Here is a 23,999-nt window from a genome sequence, read left to right as displayed (position 1 = left end):
TGGTGATATGTATTTTACACTTTAAGTTTATTTATCCTAAAACTTACCTACACCCTCTCCAGCCTTACTTCTCTTTCCCTTTAAAGATCTTCATGGAACCAGAGGGCCTCATTCAGACTTCCCTTTTATTACAGCTGACAAGTGATTTTCATACAGGTGTTTAACTAAAGTTAATTAAAAATAGACCCCAGAATCATACACATACAGGGGGAGGAGAGGAGAAAAATGACCAAGAGCACCTGGAACCACTGTTGTTGCAACTTCCTTTCCAAATAAAAGCAGAAGCGTTGGGAATGCAGTAACAGCCTCTTGACTCCTTGTCTTGGTGAGAGGCCTGTTGGGGGCCCTGTCCCTTTCTCATCCCAAAGGCCAAGGTGAGCCTGGGATGAGGACAAGGGACTTCCTCAGAACCCAGGCTACCTCCCATCCTAACCCCCAGGCTCCAAGCAGGAAGCCACACTGCACATAGTGTGTTTCCTGCCCTGGCTCTGGGGCAGCTGCCGTAGGGTACAAGAACAGAGCCCCAGACACCTTCCAGCTTCTGTTGAATCTCTTTAATAGCTGTTAACGGCAAGTCTGGAAAAGGTTCAGGACAAAGTTCTTTTTTCTTTCTTTTTTAATTACAAAACTAACAGCTGTTAGAGTCTTTTTTTTTTTTTTTTCTTTTCCCGGCTACAAAATACTCTGGGGAGATACATTATAATTTAAAATATATAATATTGCACAAACAACCAAAAGGTTAATTAAACTAAAGAAATAATTACAAAGAGAAAAACCCCATCCCATCAAAAAAAGATTCAGCATTCTCTCCATCCCACCCCCTCATTGAAGGTTTGAAGTGGAAGTGACCACCACTCTCTTGGCGTCCCTGACCACAATCACTTAAATCATTGGTGAACACACCAGATTATGTACAAGAATCACCAGAGCAGCATCGTGAAGCACCAGGGTCTCCAGGGATTCCTGCAGCCCCTCATCCCCCCAAGAGAGGTGCAGCTTTTACCAGAGTGGAGGGTGAGAGCCGCAAGGATTGGATCTGCCTTCAGGAAGAAGAGCTTTTGCAGAAACCTGATGACAGTCTCAAAAAGCTCACCCCCAGCACACCGCTTCAAGAAGCAGAAGGGATGAGGCGGAGAAGTTGGGCTTACCAGAGTTGTAAGGACTCAGCTTTGATCACTGCTCTGTACCGCTGGTAGCTGGCTTGTGTCCTAAGCTACAGGGGAGTCGAGGTGGGTAGCTGGTTGGACAAGGTATCCCGCCAGGCAACACACAGAAGGGCCTGAAGTGGCCCCCTCCCTTCTTGGGGAGGGGAAGAAGAGCAAGAGCAGACTCTTGCAGGTGGCACAGCTGGGCTAAGGACTCGGGTGCATCTGACATGAAGAAGCCTTGGGAAAGGCGTTGGGGACACACCAGCCTGGACTGGGTAAAACGAGGGAGTTTGGTCTCTAGATTCTGAACCACAAGGAACCTTTCCAGGAATGGAAGATGCCTGGGAGGGGGAGACACCTAAGAGAGGCAAATTTCCCAGAAATGAATGCCTCTTACCCGCTGGGATAGGAACCAAAATGTGTTCACCATCCCTGTCTAGCCAAGGGCAGGTGGCATGGCCTTCTTTGCCTGCGTATGGGTGACAGAGTGTGTTGTCTCGGCGTCCTCCAAGAGACTGGTAGCTTGGCCTCTGCCTACACAGGCAGATGGGATAGGGCTATCCATTGGGACTCCCCAGCAAGAGTCCCCAGGAACAGTGGGTGTTCAGCAGAGAAGTGTAGGCTCTTCTGGTGAGGGGGGTAGGTTTCCTCCCACTCGGGTCATCCTATGGTTGGCACAAGTCAGAGTTCCTGGTTTGGATTTAGGAAGCCCCTTCCCAGATGTGAGCAGAGGCCCAAAGGGCCAACAAGGAACAACCCAGAATCTGCCTAGAGCTCTGGCTGACAGAGGCCATTTGGGGGACATTCTTAGTCAGTGTCTTCCAGGGCCGGGCGGAGACGAGCGAGGGAGGTGGGAAGTGCTGTGGGTAGGGGAGCGGCTTGCTCTGGCTCCCCTCATTCCCAGTCCTCCCACTCTACATCTTCCAGCTGCAAAGGGAGGGGATAATGGAGAGCACAAACACGTATTACTCCTCTGAGTCAAGCTGAGACCCAAGCTCCCCGGCTGCCTCCAATTCGGGACAGCCCTCCCCGCAGCCCCAGCCCCAACTCCCCCAGGCCATACCCGGCCTCCTCTCAGAGCGAACCACTCGCTTCAAGGACCGTCTGGGGAGCAGAGCTGCCCTCTGCCCAAGCGGTGGGCCTGCTGCTCTGATGGTTCCAGACTCCAAGGAAGTGCTTCTACCAACCAACACCGGGCACCACAAGGGCACGCCCTGACCACAAGAAGCCCGCCAGTCGATCCCTGAAGGAGAACTTGTCTCCTGCGGAGCAGGTGAGAACATGGCCCTGAGAGGCAGGGAACGTTACAGTGGTGCTGTGATCAGAAGCCAGCGTGGCACTGGACTACAGGTGCTCGCAGGGCCTTCACTCGGGGCTCCAGCACCCTAATCCCCAGCTGGTCTCCCTAGGCAACGCTCTCTTGGCCTGCTGTCAGCAGATCCCCTGATATGATGGGTTATAGAATGATTCTGTTCAGGTATATTGTGTGTCGGGTTTTTTTTTTTTTTTTTTTTTTTTTTTTTTGCGGTATGCGGGCCTCTCACTGCTGTGGCCTCTCCCCCTGCAGAGCACAGGCTCCGGATGCGCAGGCTCAGCAGCCATGGCTCACGGGCCCAGCCGCTCCGCGGCATGTGGGATCCTCCCAGACCGGGGCACGAACCCGTGTCCCCTGCATCGGCAGGCGGACTCTCAACCACTGCGCCACCAGGGAAGCCCTGTGTGTCGGGTTTTAAAGAGGGCTGCAAAGACACCAAAGCCATGAAGGCCACGTGGCATAAGAGGTGCCATGGCCCTTCTCTACCCCGGGTATAGTGAGGTCACAGGTATAAAATACTCTTGTGTAGGTCACTACCTCCCTCCAGGCTTCAGTCTCTCAGCATGAAAAACAAGGCCCTTCCCATTCTCTCTACTCTGTTCACCTCTTTATAGCAGGCTCCTGAGCTACACGTTGGAAGGAATCATGGGGTTCTTGTGTGACAGTGGATGTAACACTGACTTGAATCAGATGTGTGGGCTGGAGCCTCAGTCCTGTCCCTTATTAGCTATGAGAGATTTTTGCCCAGCCCCTCATTCAAAACGACCATCCTTGATTCTGAGAGGAAGTGAAGAATAAGAATAATGGGCCTCTGAGCTTATAACTGTTTTGTGGTGGTTTCAGGAACGTCTATTAGTGTGCCCATGTCCCCAGGCACTATGCCTAAGGTGTGCACATGCATCATCTACCACAGCACATGAAATTATAATGATCAGTGCCATGTTTTAGATGGGGAAACAGAGGCTCAGGTTAAGTGAGCACATTGTCTTTTGTCTCCAAGGCCAGAAATCTGCTCAGGTCCCACACCTGGTGACCATGAGTCAAAAGGTCTGGGGCAGGGTTTGGCATCTGTATTTTTTTTTTTTGCCGTACGCGGGCCTCTCACCGCTGTTGCCTCTCCCGTTGCGGAGCACAGGCTCCGGACGCGCAGGCTCAGCAGCCATGGCTCACGGGCCCAGCCACTCCGCGGCATGTGGGATCTTCCCGGACTGGGGCATGAACCCGTGTCCCCTGCATCGGCAGGCGGGCTCTCAACCACTGCGCCACCAGGGAAGCCCTGGCATCTGTATTTTTTAGTAGTTCCTCAGGTGATTCTGATAGGAGCTAAGGTCAAGAACTCCCCCATCCATTCCCCTGGAATTGAGGGGAAGCGGACCTTGCTAATGACTACTGTTCAGGGCTTGAGTGGGAGGCCCTAGCTTCCTTCCCGCAGCCTGCCACCTCAGACAGGAGCGGGATCCACCTTGAGGGGGCAGTCGGGCTTGGCAGGGAGAGTCCTCAGACCTGGAATCATTGCGCTTGCCTCCCTGTGGCCAACCAGGCCCACTCACCTCACCGGAAGCATCCACTTTGGAAAGTGCCATCTGCACTTCTTCTTCAGTCATGTCCAAGTCAAAGTCCTTCTCCCAGTCCTCACTGATGTCTGTGCTTGAGCCTGGAACCATGATCCACAGTGTAAGAGACAGGAAGGGGTATGTGAAGAGGTTGTAGCTGGGGTGATGGAACTCTTTAGAAAGGCCTGACAAATGCACACCAAAGGTCTTTACATTCTGCTTTCTCTGGCTCAGTGATCCCACTTTTAGGAATCTTTTTTTTTTTTTTTGGCGGTACGCGGGCCTCTCATTGCTGTGGCCTCTCCCGTTTTGGAGCACAGGCTCCGGACGCACAGGCTCAGTGGCCATGGCTCACGGGCCCAGCCGCTCCGCGGCATCTGGGATCTTCCTGGACCGGGGCACAAACCCGTGTCCCCTGCATCGGCAAGCGGACTCTCAACCACTGCGCCACCAGGGAAGCCCTAGGAATCTATTTTAAGGAAAAATCCTGGATTCAGTAAAAAAATTTAACCAAAAGGATGTTCACTGTAGTGCTGTTACAGTGATGAAAACTTTAAAAACTACCTGAAAGCTCACTGTTAGGGAATTACAAAAATAAACGGTATAGTCATACGATGGAACATTATGTGGCTTTTAAAGGCTAGGCTATAGAACATTTATATACATGGCAAAATAGTCTTAAACTATTAAGTGAGAAAAAGCAAGTTACTGAATAGTGGAGAAGTACTGTGGTCCAGAAGCTCCCTAGGGGCCATGGAAATCTTCCAGAAGAAATAAACAATGAACCTCTTCCTCCTCAATCACTCCATTCTACCTACACTAATCCTGCTACTCCTGAAACACACCAGGCACATTCCCACCTAGGGCCTTTGCAAGGACTGTTCCCTGTACCTGGAACTCTTCCTCAGATACCCACAGGCCAACTCGCTCGCTTCCTTCACACCTTTACTCAAATCTCACCATCTAAATGTGGCCTACCCAGACTGACCTATTTTCAGTTGCACCCTGACCCCTCACTCTGCTCTGGTTATTCTTTTTTCTATTGCATTTACCACTTTCTAGTGTATTACATAATCAGATTCACTATGCTTATTGTCTAATAGTAGAGGAGCTGGAATGTGAGCTCCCGAGGATGGGGATCTTCTGTTTTCTTATGTATACCAAGTGACTAGAACAAATAGTTTCTACTCAGTAAATATTCGTGGACTCTTTCTCTAAATCAGGGGTTGGCAAACTATGGCCTATGGACCAAATCCAGCCTACTGTCTGCTTTTGGAAATAAAATTTTGGAATACAGCCATGGCCACTTGTTGACATATTGTCTATGACTGCTTTCATGCTGAAATGACAGAGTTGGGACAGAAACTATATGTCCCCAAAAGCCTAAAATATTTGTGACCTGGCTCTGTGCAGAAAACATTTACTCCTCCCTGTTCTAGGTAATTCTGATGCCTACTAAGGTTTGACAACTACTGCTCCAAACATTCATATTTGGGTATGCTTTCTTACAGGCAATATAAAAAAAAAGTACATGTGAAAGTTATTAGTAAGAAGAAAACTACAAAAATAGTTCCTGTAAAAAAGAGTATATGCAGTATGATTCCGTTAAAAAAAATATGCTCACAGATGCATGCACACATACAGAGAGAATGAGCAAAATACCCACAAGAATACTAACAATAGTTATCACTAGGTGATGAGGTCATGGGGTAATATATTTTTTTAAATGAACACATATTACTTTGTAATCATTTTTTTAAAAAGCACCTTTAAAGAGAGTAAGCTCTGATCCCCCAGTGGCACCACCTGTAAATACCTTGTTTCTTCCTGTCCAGCTTGTTCCTCACCATGCACCCAGGCTCTGAGACCTCCCCAAGCCTGGCCTCCGCGTTCCTTATTCGAGTTCTTGCACTGTTCTCTAGTCACCCAGCTAGCCATAAGTGGTGTGGTAACAGCGGGGTCTCTGGAGCCAAGCAAACCTGGGTGGAACCCTAACTCTTTTATCTATTGTGTAGTCTTGGGCAAGTTATTCTGGGCTTCAGTTTATTTATAAAATAAGGATAAAATCACCCTCTTTGCAAAGAACCACTGGAGGAGCTTATTAGAACGCAGATTCCTGCCTTCCCAGACCCCTCATTCAGATTCAGCAGGTGTAGGTGGTGACCCAGAATTCTGCATTATAAACAGGTACCTAGATGATTCTGTATAGACCTTGGCCTGCAGTTGAGATACAACAGTGTTAAAATTAGCAGTATCATGTAAAGTGCCTGTAACATATATACACAGTGGATATTTCACAAATGGAGCTGTTAAAGGCCTGGCCCCAGAGTTAAGTAATTTTGCACATGGTCCCACACCCAGTCAGGGGCAGATGTGCAACCAAGACCCAGTTCTTCTGACTCCACATCTAAGGCTCCCTGTGCTTTTAGGACACTCTTGGTGGCTTGCGTCTGGCTCCCTGTCAGTGCAGGCTTCCTGTGGGTTAGAAGCTGGACTCCTGGCTGATTTCTCCCTCCAGAGCTGTGGCTGTGGTCATGACAGCTTTTCCTAACCCCAGGTTGCCCTCTAGGGATTTGAAACTCTCCTCTTCAGGCTTAAATGCTAGGGCAGACCCTTCGGGGTAAAAAAGAAAGCATCAGCTAACATTTTTGGAGCACTTTACACCCACCCTCTGGGATAGGTATTAACAGTCCCAATTTACAGGTGAGGAAACAAAGGCTTTGAGCGGCAGAGATGTGAATCTGGGCTTTCTCTGCCACCTGCCTCCTCCCACCCTCCTGTCCTGTCACACAATGAGAGTACTAAGCTCTCCTTTACACTGTGCACGTGGCAGAGAACTGATCTATGCAACAACAATTTAAGATTTCATGATGCAGTTTTACTGTTTTCTTTTGTTTGTAAGAAAGGGGAGTTTTCATGTGATTATTAACCTCATGGTGCTGCCACTCACAGCTCATTCTATTCTGTTTAATTGGCTCTTTGCTTCTCCAGAGAAGACATGGAAGCAAAAGCCACTCCCAGGTCAGTCAGTAGTGAAGTGGGGCTTTAAGCCCAGAGCTCCTTCCAGTCCGCAGGCCACAGGGCCTGCCCTAATCTCCCCTCTCTGCTCCCTGCTGAGGTAGCCTGAGCAGGGTAAGTCTCGTCTCCTTGCTCAAATGGATCTCGGCACAATATACAGGTGGGAAGCAGCTCTGCAATGACAGGCATCACCCTGGGACCTTAGAGGTCCCTGTGGCTGGGCCACCTCCAGAGACTGCTGTATCCAGAGACCAAGCCTCCCTCATGTCATCTGGACAAAGAGGGAGGAGTCACTCTGCCTCCAAGCCTCTTTTAAGATTCTTCCTCCCTTTACTCTGTCCCCACTGTCCCACCTTAGTCTAAGACCCCAGCTTCCCCCCAGTAAGTGACTACAACTACTTCTGGTGGGTCTCCTGCACTGAATCCCCAGGCCCTCCTTTTGCGAATCCCCCAGTGCATTAGAGGCAGTATAGCGCACTGTTAAGAGCTTATGCTGCATCTTCCCCATAATCTCATTTCTTCCAGTCTCTACCCACCATTCATTTTTTCTCATCACGCTCTCCAACAGCCCAATTCCCAATGGAAACAATTCTTTAACCTTCCAACTGTTTCACTGTTATTCCCTCCCTTACCCAGCTCAGATTCCATGAACCATCATTCTGATCACTTCTTGCATACACTTGGACTCTTGTCTTTTTGAGTTCACCTGGGTAAACCTGAACCCTGATTAAGTCCAACTCCCCATCTGCTCTGTGCCTGCACCTGAGCAACTGAATGTGGCTGGACAAAAGTACAACTGTGCTGACTGGTGTCTCTTAAAATTCACGACCGTTATCTCAAATGGACCCTTCGTACCATCCACCCAGCAACCCCACACCACCTATTGGGTCCATCACCTACTCTTCACTCTCCTAAAGGCAATGTTACACTTTTCTAAATACCTACTGGATGGGTGATTGATCTCAGTTTCCTACCAGTAAAAAAAAAAAAAAAAAAAAAAAAAGGGAAAATCTCACAGATCTCAGGATTTTTGTGAGGATTGAGTGATATGCATATCAAGTGCTTAGCACAGAGATATACAGACATATGGAAAGCGCTCAGAGAATGGTACATCTTATTATCTGCATCATCTCCCCAAAGCAGGGCTCTACCCAAATTTCTTCCCTAACTGAGGACCTATCAGGAAATAATTACCCCCAACTTACAGAGGAGAAAACAGAGGCTTAGAGAAGATCAGTAGCTTTTCTGAAGTCACATGGCTTATGAGCAAAGTTGGGATTTGAACGCAGAACTGTCTGAACTCCAGAGCCTGAGCCCTTAGCCTCTACATCTAAAGCTTTTAGTACAGGTTGGGCATATAAGCAGCATGCCCTGCTGCTTTGTGGCACCAAGTCCAACTTTCTGAATTTGGCTTACGATTTTAAGTTCTTGTTCCTCCCTCTCCTGGGAACAATACAGAATCGTGGGCTTTGGTCACCACCTTCAATGTGCCCCATGTCCCCATGTCCTTAACACATGATCTGACATGTGGGGGACTTTGCAGGCCCCCTCAGCCTGGACTACCGCTCCCCGCGCACCTGCCGCAAACTCTCCAACTCTCCTATACAGTGCCTGTCTCCTTGGTGAAACACCTGCTGATGCACAGAGGTTCCTTCTTTCTCTGAACTCCTCCTGTACCAAGCCTGTCTCATACTGCTTCGTGCCTCATCATAGACTGCAGCCTTTACCCCTCCCTCCTCAGTGTCTTTATAAAGAGTAGGTAGGAGCTCAATGGATGACCTCACTGAATCAGAGTCAGAAGGAAAACACTGTGTTGGAAACTGGAAATCAGCCTGTTTCCCATCCACTGCAGTAAGCCAGTCCCTCACTGCCAGTAGGCCAGTGCTCACCTGCTGGGCAAACTTTGTGGCCAACTGGTGCTGAGTGTTGGCAGACAGGATGCCTGCGTGTGAGGAGCTGAGGGGAGGCCTTGCTGACAATTGGCTATCTCTGGAGAGGTATTTTGGATGTGGCAAAACAAGCTGACACCAGAGCCATCCCTGTTCTTTAATTGCAGGAGTTAGAGAGAGGTCCCCCCTTGACATAAAGTCAAAGTGTCTACAGTCTAAAATTTCATTATGCAGATAAGCAACTAAAGCTCTATTAATTAAGCTGGGTCACTGCAAGTTCATGAGTATTCATTTTATTCTTCTTTAAGCTGTACATGTAAGTTTTGTTTATATATTTTATAATAACAATTAACACAGGCCTAGGGAAGCTAACTGACTTTCCTGAGGTCATCCATGGAAGAAGACCCTTGACAGCAATCAATGTCACAGGAGTTCCCACCCCAAAGTTGAACTGTTCAAAAGGATAGAAACTGACACAGTGTGGTAGTTAAGGGCATGGGTTTCAGGTCAGACAGAGCTGGGTCTGAATCTGGGCTTGCTACTTCCTGGCCGTGTGAATTTGAGCAAGTTACTTAACATCTCTGAGGCTCACTTTCTTCATCTGTAAAATGAGGACAGTTATATGGAGTTGTGAATTGTAAACTGGAAATTAACAAGCTCCCCTGGTAACTGAGAAATTAAATGCAATATTACATCCTTAACACATGATTTGACATAAACCTTATTTTGTGGAATCTAAAAACCCAACAACTGTAAGATGCATCCTAATTTCAGAGAATAAATGCATCTTGGAATTGATGGAATAGAGTATACTAAATACTGTAGTAGGCTGTCATCATCATCATCATCATCATCAGTAGCACAAATGAAGGCCATCTGCTCCTAAGATCCTCACATGGGACAAGGAGACAAGTCTGCCTTGTGAGGTGGCAACTCTCACCTGCCCTGCCCGCACACGCTCCCTGGGCTTTGGCCTTGGCTTACCTTTTTTTCCATTGGAGGGTGTAGACTTCCCGCTGTCTGAATTCAGCTCAAACACCCGTAAGTCTGTGAGTACCTCCTCCCTGAGAGTCTCTACTCTGGCTGGAGGCCGGGGCTCTGGACCGCTGGGGCGGCCAGCAGGGGTGTGGGGCTTGGACTGAGCTAGGGGTGGGGGTCCAGTCTCGCCCACATCCACAGCCAGGTCCTGTTCCTCCAAAGATGCCTCCAGAAGCTTTTGGGACAGGTCCTTGGGCAGCACTGGTGCCTCAGATGCAGGGGTAGGTTTGGCAATCTGGGTCACGAGGGAGATGCTCTCACTGCTCTCCGATGGAGTCACCTCTGTTGGAGCCTCAACCGGGGTCACCAGATTCTCTTCACAGGGGCTCCGGGGGCCAGGTCCTCCTTCAAGGGATGTGGAAGTTTTGGCCACAGGAACCTTGGCCTCTTTTGGAGATGTGGGTGAAATGCCCACAAGCTCCTCTGTCAAGAGAGAAAGGTAGGGAGAGTGATGTACCCTGGTTAGCCCCAAGACAACCTTGGAGCTCTCTGAAAACAGACCTCAGGTTCCCACCAAAGTTTGCTCTAACCAAAACTAGTGGGTGCCAGTTTCCTCACCTCCCTCTCCATCACAATTCTTCTGCAGATAATCCCTGTTGGTCAAAGTCTCTCCCACCCTTGAGGCATAGCACATGCCTGGTGGGCACTCAGCTTCTAGCACTGCAGCCCAAGATAATATTATAGCTTAGAAAGCCAACACTTTAAAGTCAGTTTGAGGTTCAGGTTGGGCTCTGCTATATCCCATGTGCATGATCTTGGGCGAGCCACTTAACTCTTCTTTAACCTACCTGCCTCATTTGCAAAAGAGGGATAATGAAGTTGTGGTAAGGACCATACACGTAAAGCTTTTAGTACAGGTTGGGCATATAATATAAGCACTTAGTAACTGTGTTAACATACCATGCAGGTGGCTCCCACACACTGTCCTAAGCTGAGCTACCAGGTAGAGGGAGCTCAGCTCCGTCCCTAAGCCAGCAGTTCCCAAGTCTGGCTGGCCATTAACATTACCAGTGGAGCTTGTTAAAAATCAAGTTTGGCCACATGTCCATAGAGTCTTATTTAGAAGTGGAAGAAGGGAATCTGGAATTTCAGTAAGCATCCCCTACTCTGAAGTACTGGTCCACGGGCTGGCAGGGAAATCTGCTTCAACTGACACATGCGACTTCTGTACCTAAACCTGGGATCCACCAGCCTTGGTAAACAACCCCTTGTTAGCTCAGTGTATCCTTGGCATGTGCAAACACCATATTCATTCCCTCCTCTTCCCTGGGGTGCCATGTCCCTCCAGGCTTCAGAGAGAACGGCCCAGACAGTCCCCCACAGGCAGGACTTGGTACTTTCTCATCACCTCTCAATACCTCTTACCTTCTTCCTCCTCCCAGCCAGGCTCTTCAGAGATGCTCTGTTCTGCACGCTGCTTCAGGGCATCCCTCCGGGCCTGCTCCTGAATGTGGGGGAGTAGATGGCCAGGAGCAGTCAGGGAACCCTCTTTCCCAGACTCTGGTCCTGACCCCAGGACACCCTCTGCCCTTCTTCCCTCAACAAAATCCAGCCCCCTTCCCCCATGGCTGAGTGGAGGACCTTCCCTGGTTAAGCCAGCATACCTGCTCTAGTTGATGGACTTTATAGAAATACCGCTGCCAGAATTCTGAATGGGAAACAGCTGCGGGCACCTGGAGGGAGGGGACAGTGGAGATGAGACTTTGGGAGTGGTTGTGTGGGGTCTATGTTCCCAGCCTCATCAGCCAGCTCCCAGCCACTCTGGATATCAGATGGGATAAGTGGCTGAGTAGTGATTCTAAGAGCACTTCCACCCCCCAGACCCACCTTCCTGGCTCAGCTTGGCCAAGGAGGGAGAAAAGAACTCCCACCAGGCTTTGCTGGCCCTTCCATTTCTCACTGTGATTGCCAGAAGCCTGGCAAATTAGTTTCCCCCATGTGGATTCTTGGCTCAGGAGCTGGCTGGCTTGGCTCCACAGGGCCTCCTGCTGCTCTCCAGGCCAGAGGACTCCACAGTGCCTCTGGACATGTCCCTCCCACCTCCCCACACCTCAGGCCGGGAGTTGGTTGAGGTCCTGCCGGCTAGGCCCTCACCATCTTGGTGTAGAGGGCCCGGATGGAGGGGCTGCCTACAAGGAGCTCTGAGATCTCCCCCTTCTTCTCCTCCAAGCAGAACTGGGAAAGCCAGGTGTCAAACAACTCCGGGGGCCCTGTAGAGGGACAGACACTGATGGTCAGTTCCGTGGGTCTGGAGAAAGAACACTGGGCCTAGAGAAATCACACCTAAGCCTGGACATGGACAATGAGGAAAGCTTAAGGTTTTTCCAAAGCCATATGGCCCAAGGTAGGGGGTCAGGCAGGGTGAAGGGGTGGGTAGGCCTGATATCAGGGCATGGCCCCTAAGTGATCACTGGGAGGGGCTGTAGTCTCCACTCTCTCCCATGCCTGCTTGCTTTTTATCCCACTGCGCTTGGCTACTGAATCCTCTCCTCTCTGAAACAGCTATCTCAGGTTACCACCAGTGACCCTATGTTGCCAAATCCGGTGGCAGATTCTCTGTCCTCCCTCATGTGACCATGCTAGTTTCTGCCCTGGGAGCCACTACCTTCCTCTTGAAGCCCTCTTCTCTCCTGGCTTCTCATCTGTGTATTTCCTCCCACTTCTCTCATTGTTCCATCTGAGTCTTCAGTGGGCTCCTCTTTTTCCTTTCCTTACCTCTTCTTGTTTTCCATTTTCTCCCAAGATAACCTCCACTAAACCACGAGTTTCAACCTCTTCCTCCCACTGACAACTCCTCAGTGTGTCTTTGCAGCTCAGGCTGCCCTTCTGGGCTCCAGATCCAGAGGTCCAGGTGCCTGGACACATCCACCTGCACATATGCTGCAAATACAACATGTGCTCATCTTCTTCCCTCCCCCACCTGTCCTACCCACTTACCCACTGGAGAGCTGGAGGCCCTCCCAGACTCCTCCCTTATGGAGTCACTCTGGATTCCACTTCCTCAGCATCTCTCATACATGCATACCTTCCTCTTCATTCCACCCGCCCCTTCCCTCGTTCCGGCTTTACCTCTGACATGAGGATTCCTATCAAGCCTCCTAACTGGTCTTCCCATCTTCCGTCTCTCCCTCTCTATTTCATCCTACAAAACACTGCCTGAAGGCTCTTTTATAAAATGCAAAATCTGATCACATCAGGTCTCAAAACGCTTCAACAGTTCTCTATAGGAGGGCATTTTAGGCTATGGTCCAAAGATGGGCTTCAAAGGGTTAAAGAATTCCCATATGCATATAGAATTCTGTTGAGAGAGGGCTTGTTATGTTCAACAGATTTTTAAAGGCCTTTGTGACTTAAAAAAAGGTTAAGAACCACTATCTTGAGCCTTTTGGGACAAAATTCCAACTGTTTAGTCTGGTACCCAAAGCCTTTCCAGTCTGGTGCCCCTGGCAGCTCTCACTGCCCTCATTTCCTCACATGCGCCCTTTGTCTGGCCTTCCCAAATGCCTAGGTTTTTCGAGAACTTCAAATTCCTGTTGTCCTGCTTGAACACCCTTCCCCCACTTCTAAAAGTAAAATTAGTTTACTTCTAATTCATCGTTAAAACCTCAATTCAGGTGTCACATCCTAGGTTTCCCAGGCTGGGTTACATGCCATCTTCTGGGATCCCACTGCTCCCCTCTTTCTGTGGAAGCAGTCAAGTCACTCTATCTCTAGTATCTTTGCTTTATTCCCTGTTTCTGTCTCCTAACAGCAGGTTCCTGGAGGTCTGGACAGGGTTGATTGAGGGTTCGACTCATTTCTGGTGTCTGGTTCCCAGCCTGGGGCTTGCTGCGCAGCAGGAGCTTAGCAAACAGGCCAAAGGGAAGGCAGGCAGGGCAGCAGGGCTGGGAAGGAGCCTAAGCTGAGGATGAGGGACGAGAGGAGCAAAGCCTCTGTAGAAGGGGATGAAGACAATCTGGGTTCAGGGAGGAAGGGGGACCATCAACCCATCCCACCAGATGTAAGGGTCAAACTAGCCCCACTCTGGTCCCTCTACACAGGGGGTGCCTGGCCACTGCTACCAGAGACAAACAGGGTGCGCAATCCAGACCCGCTTGGTCTCCCTGCCCAGCAAGCCTGCCCCCTCACCGCTACCCCCTCACCATCTGGTTCATTGCAGTAGGTTGCTGGGTCTGACTGCAGGCTATAAAGACGAGCCTAAAAAAACAGAGAAAAGAACAGAAATTCTGGGGTGATGGGGATAGAAAGCAACCCCTCTCTGCCAATCAACCACAACCCAGCTTCTCCCCTGTCGGCTACCATACCCACAGGGCACCTGGCAATTAACACTGTGGGCTATGGAGTGGAGCACTGGGCTAGGAGTCCAAAACTGGGGCTCCTAGAAAAATGGCCTTTCACCCAGTATTCCACCCCTGGAAACTAAGAAAATAAAGGGTAAGGAGGCTATAAAATTATATGTATAAAATGGTTTTGAATTATGTGATATGAAAAATGTTAGTGCAAATATATTAATAAAGTCCAAAATTTACTGGCAAACTTTGAAACATTTAACTCTTCCAAATTAAAACAATTCATCAAGAATTTCTTAACTTCATAGCCAGTCTGCCAAATGAACTGCAATCTGTGTTCCCATTAGGGCCACAGGAGTGGCAAACTTTAGCTGGTAAACGGAAAGCCCCTCCTTCCTTCCTCATTTTTGCAGGAAGCATGAGCTGGCTGTATCACAACTTCAGCAAGCGATTTTGGTGATTCACTGTTATAATTTAAAATCCTATAATTAAAAAATTTTCACAATCCACTTAAATGTGTACTAAGTGGTGGTGCTAATACTAGTGCTGAAAAACATGCTTGAAAGATCATGTTTGGAATTGAAATTCAATGTGGTAAAATGCTATGAAGAAAACCAAACTGCTGTGACACCACACTGTGAATCTGGGAGAAAACGCTCCACAAACTATGAGAAGTAATGGTGAGAAGATAAAATGCAATAGAAATATACTACCATTCTTGTTGATTTAATTGCTTTGAAGATATCCTCCCCCTGTACATTTATTCCTATTGGAAATTAGTCTTAAATAACACAAATGTGGAGATCATGCCCGCAAAGATGCTGTCCAGAGCATTCCTTATTATGGATGAAAGCTGAAAGGAATCCAAATGTGCAGCACTAAGGAAATGACTGAATAAATTATGCTATACACACTTGCAAGAATTTAAAGACATTAAAAATGATGGTGAGGGCTTCCCTGGTGGCGCAGTGGTTGAGAGTCCGCCTGCAGATGCAGGGGACACGGGTTCGTGCCCCGGTCCGGGAGGATCCCACATGCCGCGGAGCGGCTGGGCCCGTGAGCCATGGCCACTGAGCCTGTGCATCCGGAGCCTGCGCTCCGCAAGGGGAGAGGCCACAACAGTGAGAGGCCCGCGTAATGCAAAAAAAAAAAAAAAAAATGATGGTGATTAGGAAAGATGCTAATAGTGAATTGCAAATTTTTTTTAAGTGGGTTACAAAATTGTATGTATAAAGTGCTTTTCCTGTTAAAAAGAAAAACCCCAAACTATCTTTACCAGTGTTTGCAAGCAAAAAGAAATGGAAGGTTATACACCAACGAAGAATCAGTGGTTCTCTTTGAGTGACGGGATTACGGGTTTAGAAACAATTATCTTCTTGCTTACTGGTATTCTCCAATTTAATTATATACATGTATTTATTTTTTATGAACATGTACTGCTTTGTGAGCTCAGGTTGGAAGCTAGAGCCCAGTGCCACTAGTGAATACCTTGGTGCCATCATAGGGCTCAGCCGTGCCAGAGGGTGTGCCCATCAGGGTGATGACATCGCAGTCGATGGTTTTGTCTGGTGAGGGTGCAAAGGTGTCGGAGATCACCCCTAGGAAGTCAGACAGCCCTTTCTTCATTTTTTCCGTTGCTCCCGAGGAGCCTTCAGTCTGCAGAGAGAAGCCAACAGAGGAAGCAAGTGGCCCAGGAGCAGGCTGCAAACTGGGGTACAGAGTATGGAGGTATGAAGCATCAGGGGTCAAAGTGTACTGTGTGTGGGGACCACGGAAATGCTCACGACCTTTCACCCTCATCTCTGGGGCAGCCAGAGTCCCCATCCCCCAGATGGGGGTGTGGAACAGGGCCACAGTAGGCCTGTGTAGGTCAGAGCAGAGCTCCTTGACTGGCTGTTTCAACAAAATTTCAAGGTCGACCAGGCTGATCACAAATTGACAGGGGAGGATCCATGTCATAGACATTCAGTGGGGAAGAGGACTTATGGGTAGAGCGATGGAAACGGTACTAGCTTTGGGGTCAGTCTTGGATCTGAATCCCAGCTCTGCTACTTGTTAGTTATGAGACCTAAACCTTCTCAGAGTCTGTTTCCTTATCTGTAAAATGCAGATAAATATACTTCCTTCAGGGGGTTACTGTGGAGATTAAAAGAGATAAGGTGTGTACAATGCCCAGCACATGGCAAACATTTAATAACTAGCAGTACTGTAATATTACAATCTCATCATCATCATTGCTCAGGAAGTATTTTGTATGAAAGGTTGAGGACATATGGGTAGGATGGGAATAGACAGCCTTGTCTAGAGGCAAACCTGGGACCAGCTGAAGGCCAATGTATGGACCTCCTAGAAGAGGCAAGTGGGGCACCAATCTTGAGCCACACTGGTCAGAATGCCCTTGAGCAAGAAGGGACGGGGTGGGACTTCCCTGGTGGCGCAGTGGTTAAGAATCTGCCTGCCAATGCAGGGGACAGTGGTTTGAGCCCTGGTCCGGGAAGATCCCACATGCTGCAGAGCAACTAAGCCCGTGAGCCACAACTACTGAGCCTGCATGTCACAACTACTGAAGCCCACATGCCTAGAGCCCGTGCTCTGCAACAAGAGAAGCCATTGCAATGAGAAGCCCATGCACAGCAATGAAGAGCAGCCCCCACTTGCTGCAACTAGAGAAACCCACATGCAGCAACGAAGACCCAATGCAGCCATACATACATACATACATACATACATACATACATAAGTAAGAAGGGATGGGAGGCTGAGAGACAGGACCAGGCTCTGCAAACCTTGTAGAAAAGTGTCACATTTACTCCTGATTAGTCTGCCCAGGTATTTTAAACCTAGAGACTATCAATAGTGCCTGGCACATGTTGGCACAGGTATATAATCATATTTGTTGAATGAGAAAAGGAGTAAATAAGTGAAAGAAACAAGTGGCATCTCTGCTACTGGCTGGACTTGCAGCAGTTCAGCTCGATTACTACTTGTCATTCACGCTCATCAGTAGCTGTGGTTAGCAGGCAGACAGTATTTTACAAGATTCAACGAAAGAAGCTTGGCTATAAAAACTCCATAACGTGTTTTTTATAACATGGCCTCTAATTACAAGGCAACTGATTCAGCTGATGATCAAAGAAACTGAAATCTGTTCCAATACTAAAGGAGAAACTGTAATACAAAACCAGTATACTATACTTCATTGGAAATTTGAGGTTTACAGGGATATCTTTGACCATAAACAATTTTCAATTTCATGCTGACTTTAGAATCTAACTCCTATCTCACAAGAGAATTCCACTATACATCTCTGATTGATAAAACCAGGGCCAGTAAGAATATAAGTTGGCAAAACCTTTCTGGAGGGCAGTTTTACAGTAGATATTAAAAGGTCTAAAACAACTATATTCACCCTATATCCTTTCCAATACCTTATTAGGAAAAAAATATTAAGGGGAAAGATTAAGCAATCAGCATGTTCACTGTAACTCTGTTTACAATACTGGAAAAAACAAACAGGAAACTAGGAACTGGTGAAATCCACATAACAGAACACCATGCCATTTATGCATGCTGTAGAACGAGGTCTGCAATGATTAAGTCAAAAACTAGGTTATGAAACATGGTGTTCATTTGATCTCAGTTTTGAAAAAGAAAGTATACATAAGGGATATACTCCTCAAATATTAACAGTAGTTAATCTCTGGGAGAGGGACTTATGGGTATCTCTGGGTCTTTCTTTTTCTTTTATTTATCCATATTTTCTAAACTGTCTACAATGAATGACTTTGCTGATCTGCTAAAACAATACAGAAGTGGGAAAGCTTATTCTTACTTAACATATGTAGCTTGTTTGCTTGACAGACATAATTTTCAAAATGGGAGCTTATGGGAAAAAATAATCACTTAATGGTAGAAAGGTTGGGAGCTCCCACCAGGGTCCCAGGCAGGTCAGGCTATGGGGGAAAGTCACTTGGAGGGTGTAGGTGGTACTCACAGCCAGCTTCTCCTTGACCACGCTGGCAGTGGCTGCAATGGTGCAGGCTGTGTCGTGCTGCACCACCTGGGTGAACTCTGTCAGGTCCCGCTTCATGAACTCCAAGGCTTCGGAGGACTAAGGGAAGACAGAGAGGGATGACAGAGCCAGCTGGTGCCACCACCCTCTGTTCCTATTCCCTGTGGTTTAGTATCAGACAGAAACATGGAAAACTCAGTGACATGGGAAGCCTGGGCTCAGAAACAATGCTTACTTGTCCCAATTCCATGACCTGGGATTACCCAACAGCAGAGAGCACAGAGGAACTTCCTGCTGCTCTGAGAGTGGGGACTGAGCTCAGCCCAGACACTTATAAGCTATGTGGCCAGGAGGAACTCTCATCTAGCCCTCGGTTTTCTCCTGGGAAATGAGGGAGGTGGAAGAGATCAGTAGTTCTCATGAGCAGAATGGGGAAGGGGGCACATGCAGTCTGAAAACAAAACAGGCTTCGATGCATCACTTAGCTATGCTGTAAGTCATGACCTTTGTTTCCAATTTCAAACACAAAGAGAAGGTGTGCGTGTGTTTTTTTTTAATCAAAGGAAAGTGTTTTCTATTTTTACTTTTTTTGTCACAGGGAAATTCAGTTGAAACATGAGACAGTAGGTGAAATTATTTGTGTGAAAGGTTTTATAAATATGTTGTACTGGTAACAGCAATAGTTTAGAAAGCTTTTATGAGCAATTTTTGACACCACCAGTGAAAAAGGTGTGTGATTTTTTACATTCAACAAAGGGGGTGTGAAAAGAAATACTGGATCGGATTCTCTCCTAGGCCGCCTTGGTTCCACCCTTCCCCAAGGTTCTGTTCATCCATAGAGCTCCTCTGGGCAGAATTGATACTAGCTTGTCGGACCAGTCTGACTCTCACTCTGCACGCAAACCCAGTGTGAGACAGCAAGCCCTCAGCTCTTGTCTAGGTCTTACCTTGTCTTGCTTCATCCTCACCCACTCTAAGACACGTTCCTGGACTATCACTGTGCTCACCTCTTCAAGCCCTTTCATTTTACACAGGGATAATCACCTGCACTTTAAAAGCATGTTTTTGAATGTTCTGGTGATTTTTTCTTTGCAGAAGAGCCTGCCTAGTTTTCATCATCCTGGGAAGTCTCTGAATGGGACAGTCTCATCTATCAGCCAGAGGCTTCTCTGTGAGTGGGAATGGCTCCATTTCAGATTTGGGACTCCTTAATTGGAATGGAAGAGTCATTTATTAATTCTCTCTCCATCCACACCGCCACCACCTTAGTCCAGGCCAATGTGCTCTTTCATCCAGACTCCTTGCCCAGGTTGCCTCAGATACCTCTATTACCTTCTCCTCGTGACACCAGTGGGAGCTTTGTAAGTCAGAGCAGACCACGATGCCCCTGCTTTACATTCTTCAGTGATTACATGGTATCCTACGGCAAGTATAAAATCTTTACCTTCACTTACAAGGCCCATATAATCTCATCTCTGGCGGACTCTCATCCCCTCCCACGATGCCCCTCACTGAGCTCCAACTGGCCTTCCTCAAGTTTCCCAAATGTTCTACCATCTTCCCTAACTCAGGGTATCTGAACACATCATTCCCTCTCCTTGACACATAGTTCTAACTATTCAAAACAAGCGAACAAACACAATGAACAAACCCTCTCACCTGGCTATGTTTACATGTCACTTCCTTCAGATGTAGGTTGGCTCCCCTGCTCATGGGCATGTGCACGTTCTCTTCTTTAACATTTACTGTCCTTTAGATTTATGATTACCTGTTTGTGTCTATCCTCCTGGATAAACTGTGAGCTCTGTGAACATAGAGCGTTTGTTTTTTGTTCACTGATGCTCTCCCAGTGTCTGACATAGAGCCTGGCATAAAGTAGGCACTCAAAAAATGTGTGCTTGTTAGACTGGTATGTACCAGGGCAATTTTAATTATATAACCATTTACATGATTATTTGGTGAATGGTTGTCTCCCTCACTAGACTGTGAGCTCTGAGGGGACCAATATGAACAGACATGGTGCCAGCCCTCCAGGTCACAGTCTACTGGGGAAAATGCTCACGTAACAGTGCTGATGTGCAAGGGCAGAGCAGTGACTGGTGTATTGTGGGGAGGGTGGAAAGACTTGTTGACAGGCCTGGACTGAGCCTTAAAGAATGAGCAGGAGTCACTAAGAAAGCCTGGGCGTGGTGGGGCCTGGGGTTTACTGAGGCCTACAAGCACCTCAGTCCTAATGAAAATAAAGGGTAACGCAGAAGTGGTGAGGGATAAAGCTTGAGAGGGCAACCTTGGAGGGCCAGGTCGGCCCTGTTGGTGACGGGGAACCACCAAAGTCTGAAGCAGGTGGGACATGATGAGACTCGCGTTTTTGACAGGTCACTCCAGAGACTGGCATGGACTATACATCCAAGAGTGACAAGATCAGAAATGAAGGAAGACCAGTCAGGAGGCTGTTGCAATAGCCCAGGAAAGGAAATAGAAGAAAATCAACAAGGACAGTGCTGGTCAGGATGAGAAGATGGGACTGGTTCAAGAAATACTAGGCAAAAAAGGTGGATTTGGTGATTAAATAGATGTTTTGACTCAGGACAAGAAAGAGTCGGGAAGAGCTACTGGCAACTAAACTAGGTGACTGGGTGGCTGCAGTGCTGCCAGCTGAGGAAGAAAATGATGAAGGGGGAACAGCTTTATAGAGAAGATGGTGACAATAATTTTGGTATGTAGTATCTGCAGTGACTGTGGGATATCTGGGACACCCGGCCAGCTGGAGCTCTTCTCAAATACTAAATCTCACAGAAAAGGATTAGGAGTCTCCCTAAAATGAAAGAGTTCGTTGAGTGAACAAAGCAATGTGTGAGGATACGGTTCCTCAAACACCACCTTTAGGGGGCAGGCCGAGGAAGAGGAATTCGTGAAACAGGGAAGTCTGGAGAAGTATGTGGAGAACTGAGAGAGAATCATGCCACAAAAGCCAAGGGAGTAGGGTTTCAGGAAAGAGAGAGTGATCACTAGTGTCTAATGCAGCAGAAAGGTCCAGAAAGATAAGACCTGAAAAACACCACTGGATTTGGCAAGTGGTAGGTGAAGCTGAGTGTTTATATAGATAAGTCTATGTGTAGTGGCTTCAGGGGTGGGGAGGGAGTTAAGAGAGATCATGTTGTTGACTTCAAATTTTAAAAAGTAGGAGGTGACCTTGTCTCCTGGAAGTAAAAGAGGAAGTGGTTGGACAGGGGACTTGAGGAAGAGTTAGGTTTGGGGAAAGTTTCTGAAGGCAAGGGGAGAAGCAAATATGAGACTGAAAAAAGTTGCTGGGGCAGGGGTGGACGGTGAGGGGCCCCAGCCCAGAGAGTTTGGGGAATCTGCGGTGGGCCAAAGAGCATCGTGACTTTCCCTACTAGTGTCCGTGGGCAAGGAAACACACACACGCCCCCAGAGGAATGAAGGGGCAGAGGAAGGCAGATCACAGCACCAAGGGCTGTATTTTCTGGGGCAACATATGCTACGGGGTGCAAGAGAATTGGGGGTGCTGGGAACTGAGTGGTCCAGACGGAGCCAGCATAGGGAGGGAAGGAAGCAAGGCCAGGAAAGCACTGAAAGACCAAGAACAAAATGGAAGGAAAAACGGACTGCAGGTATTTAAGAGGTTTCCTCGTGGCTCTCAGTACTTAATAATAAAAAAAAGCACTTATTTAGTACTTACTGTATGCTAGATATTGTTCTTAGTGCTTTACATATATTATCATTTAATCCTCACAACAATCCTAGCAGTTAGGTATTATTAGTATTCCCACTTTACATATGAGGAACTGAGGCTTTGAGAGGTTAAATATCTTGCCTAGGTTCATATAAGAGTAGGAAATTTAAGCTTTCTCTTTCCAAATGGGGAACTGTCAAAGGCAGAAACAACACCCATTCCTCTTGCTTCAAATAAGAGAACAAAGATGGAAGGCTAATCCACTACCCATTTTTCGTGAGTTATGGTAAGACCAACGTTAAGGGTAACACACAGGAGGCCCTCACACAACATCTGCTAAATGAACATCAGACTCTCCTTCCAGTAGACTGCTCAACAAAAAGCAAGCTCCTTTGGGGTCTCTTCTATTAAACCTCAGTTTGAAATTCTCTGAGTCTTCATCAACAACATAAACAGCTCAGGTCATTCTCAGATTTTGCTGGGCTGTAGTGATGCTACACTATAAATGCTCCCAAAATAGAGGATTGATTTAACTGAAGCCAGAAGCCTCTTGGAGTCTGCCCTGAAGCAGGACTCACCCCAGTTGTTTGAGCTAAACAGTAATTAACTTTTTCCAGAATTCAGTTGGGTTGGTTTTGACAAACTAGCGTGGACTGAAACAGCAACACACAATGGCATTGCCCACCGGCAGAGCCAAGCCTCACTTGTCCCACAGGGATTGCTGTTTCCCCACTAGACTGTGAGTTTTGGGAGGTCCAGGATTGCACCTGCTTGGCTAACGTCGGTATCCTCAGGACCACAGAGTCAGACAGTGCTGGCTGTGGCATATACTCTAATATTTGAATGACTAGAGGAGAAAGTTTCTATCGTTAGAATCCTTTTTCTTCAAGGCCGAGATCAAATGTTCTCTCTTCTACGAAGTTGTGAATTTCCCAAGCGGACATAAACCGCTCCTTCCCACGGATTCCTACCACAGGGTCGCTGCAGCCTTTAAGACCGTATTTATTTCACTGTAGCTAGAGTCACACTGGTCTGAGTTGGGGTCTGTCTTCCCGTAGGGCCCAAGTCGGCCTCATCCCTGAGACCCGGCTTCCACACGGGTCCGGCGGGACGGCTCGGACCAGGCTGCAGTGAGGCGGCGCGGGGCCCTGCCGGAGGAAGGGCGCCGGCCCGGCTTACCTTCTCCTTGACTGCCTGGTAGCTCTGCTGCAGCCAGCTCCGCCACCATCCCACGTCCTCCCTGTGGAAGACAGACACATCTGGCGGCCCCCCAGCGCGACTCTCGCCCGCGCAAGGGTCGGGTCTCAGTTCCCTCCTCAGATGTGGCCCGCGGGCCGAGACTTCGCAGGCCGCTTCCCCACCCCCTCATGCTGAGACTCCACCCCGCCCTTTCAGCTCCGTCCAGGCGCGCGTTAGCCTCCTGTTCCCCGCGGGGGACCCTGGCCCAGCACCCGAACCCTGGGAGAATTCAGGGCCCAACGCCCGAGAAGTGGATGACTGGCTCACCCTTCCGCCATCTTGCCCGCATGACATCACCACTATTTACTGACCTTTGACTTCCGACACGGCACCGCCCCCTCAAGCACCGCCCCCGAGCGCGCGGCCCAATCCTCGCGCCGACACCGCCCTCAGCCCAATCTCCACCCCGCTCCCTCATTAGGCTCCGCCTCCTTAAGCTAGGTCCAGTCTCGGTCCAGAGTTCGGACTTAAAACTCGGCTCCTGAGCTCTCGGTCCAATCCTCACCCAGTACTGTCTTCAGGCCCCACCCCAAGTGTTAGCCCCACCCCCACCAACTTCGAACCTCTCTCGGTATCCCCTGACATCCGATATGGTGGCCGCTTTGGGTCAAGATCAGCCCTGCGACTCGGGGCTCGGATTGCTGGGAGTAGAGGGGAGGAAGGGAACGAGACGGCTCTGAGCTCGAATGTCTGCGTCCCTGAGCGCAGGGCTAGGACCGCCTCCCTTTATGAAACCCGCCACGTAGCAGCTGCCTGGGGTCTCTTCGGGCCAATTCAGCAAGCGCAGTCTGCGGAGCTTTGGGC

The 23,999-nt window shown here is 48.4% G+C and overlaps 1 protein-coding gene across 3 annotated transcripts; it reads right to left on the bottom strand.

Moving 5' to 3' along the window:
• Window positions 1-107: 107 nt before the first annotated feature.
• On the bottom strand, window positions 108-23,504 carry BSDC1 (BSD domain containing 1). 3 transcript variants are annotated; one of them, XM_081224764.1, is made up of 11 exons: window positions 23,463-23,504; window positions 23,136-23,196; window positions 18,245-18,361; window positions 15,739-15,906; window positions 14,104-14,158; window positions 12,056-12,171; window positions 11,566-11,634; window positions 11,327-11,405; window positions 9,908-10,384; window positions 4,014-4,117; window positions 108-2,075 (listed from the first exon to the last, which is right to left on the bottom strand). In XM_081224764.1, exons 1-11 carry the CDS (start codon window positions 23,471-23,473, stop codon window positions 2,043-2,045), a joined length of 1,290 nt encoding a protein of 429 aa, XP_081080890.1. In that variant the 5' UTR covers window positions 23,474-23,504; the 3' UTR covers window positions 108-2,042. The 3 variants fall into 3 exon arrangements, with proteins under 3 accessions (XP_081080890.1, XP_081080889.1, XP_081080888.1); XM_081224763.1 differs by lacking the exons at window positions 23,136-23,196; window positions 23,463-23,504 and adding an exon at window positions 19,307-20,137; XM_081224762.1 differs by lacking the exon at window positions 108-2,075 and having other exon boundaries at window positions 2,211-4,117.
• Window positions 23,505-23,999: the final 495 nt, after the last annotated feature.

Source organism: Mesoplodon bidens (assembly GCF_964165515.1).
Source record: "Mesoplodon bidens genome assembly, chromosome: 2".
Lineage (NCBI taxonomy): Eukaryota > Metazoa > Chordata > Mammalia > Artiodactyla > Ziphiidae > Mesoplodon > Mesoplodon bidens.
The sequence above is the reverse complement of the archived record's forward strand: the minus strand, read 5'-3'. Positions and strand labels throughout refer to the sequence as shown.

What these genes read in the sequence shown, in the direction of transcription:
- BSDC1 (XM_081224762.1), bottom strand. An exon ending in ACCAGGCAGTCAAGGAGAAG is followed by an intron (nt 18,362 to 23,135) that starts GTAAGCCGGGCC and finishes GTCTTCCCTTAG; the next exon opens with TCCTCCGAAGCCTTGGAGTT. An exon ending in TGGTCAAGGAGAAGCTGGCT is followed by an intron (nt 15,907 to 18,244) that starts GTGAGTACCACC and finishes TTCTCTCTGCAG; the next exon opens with ACTGAAGGCTCCTCGGGAGC.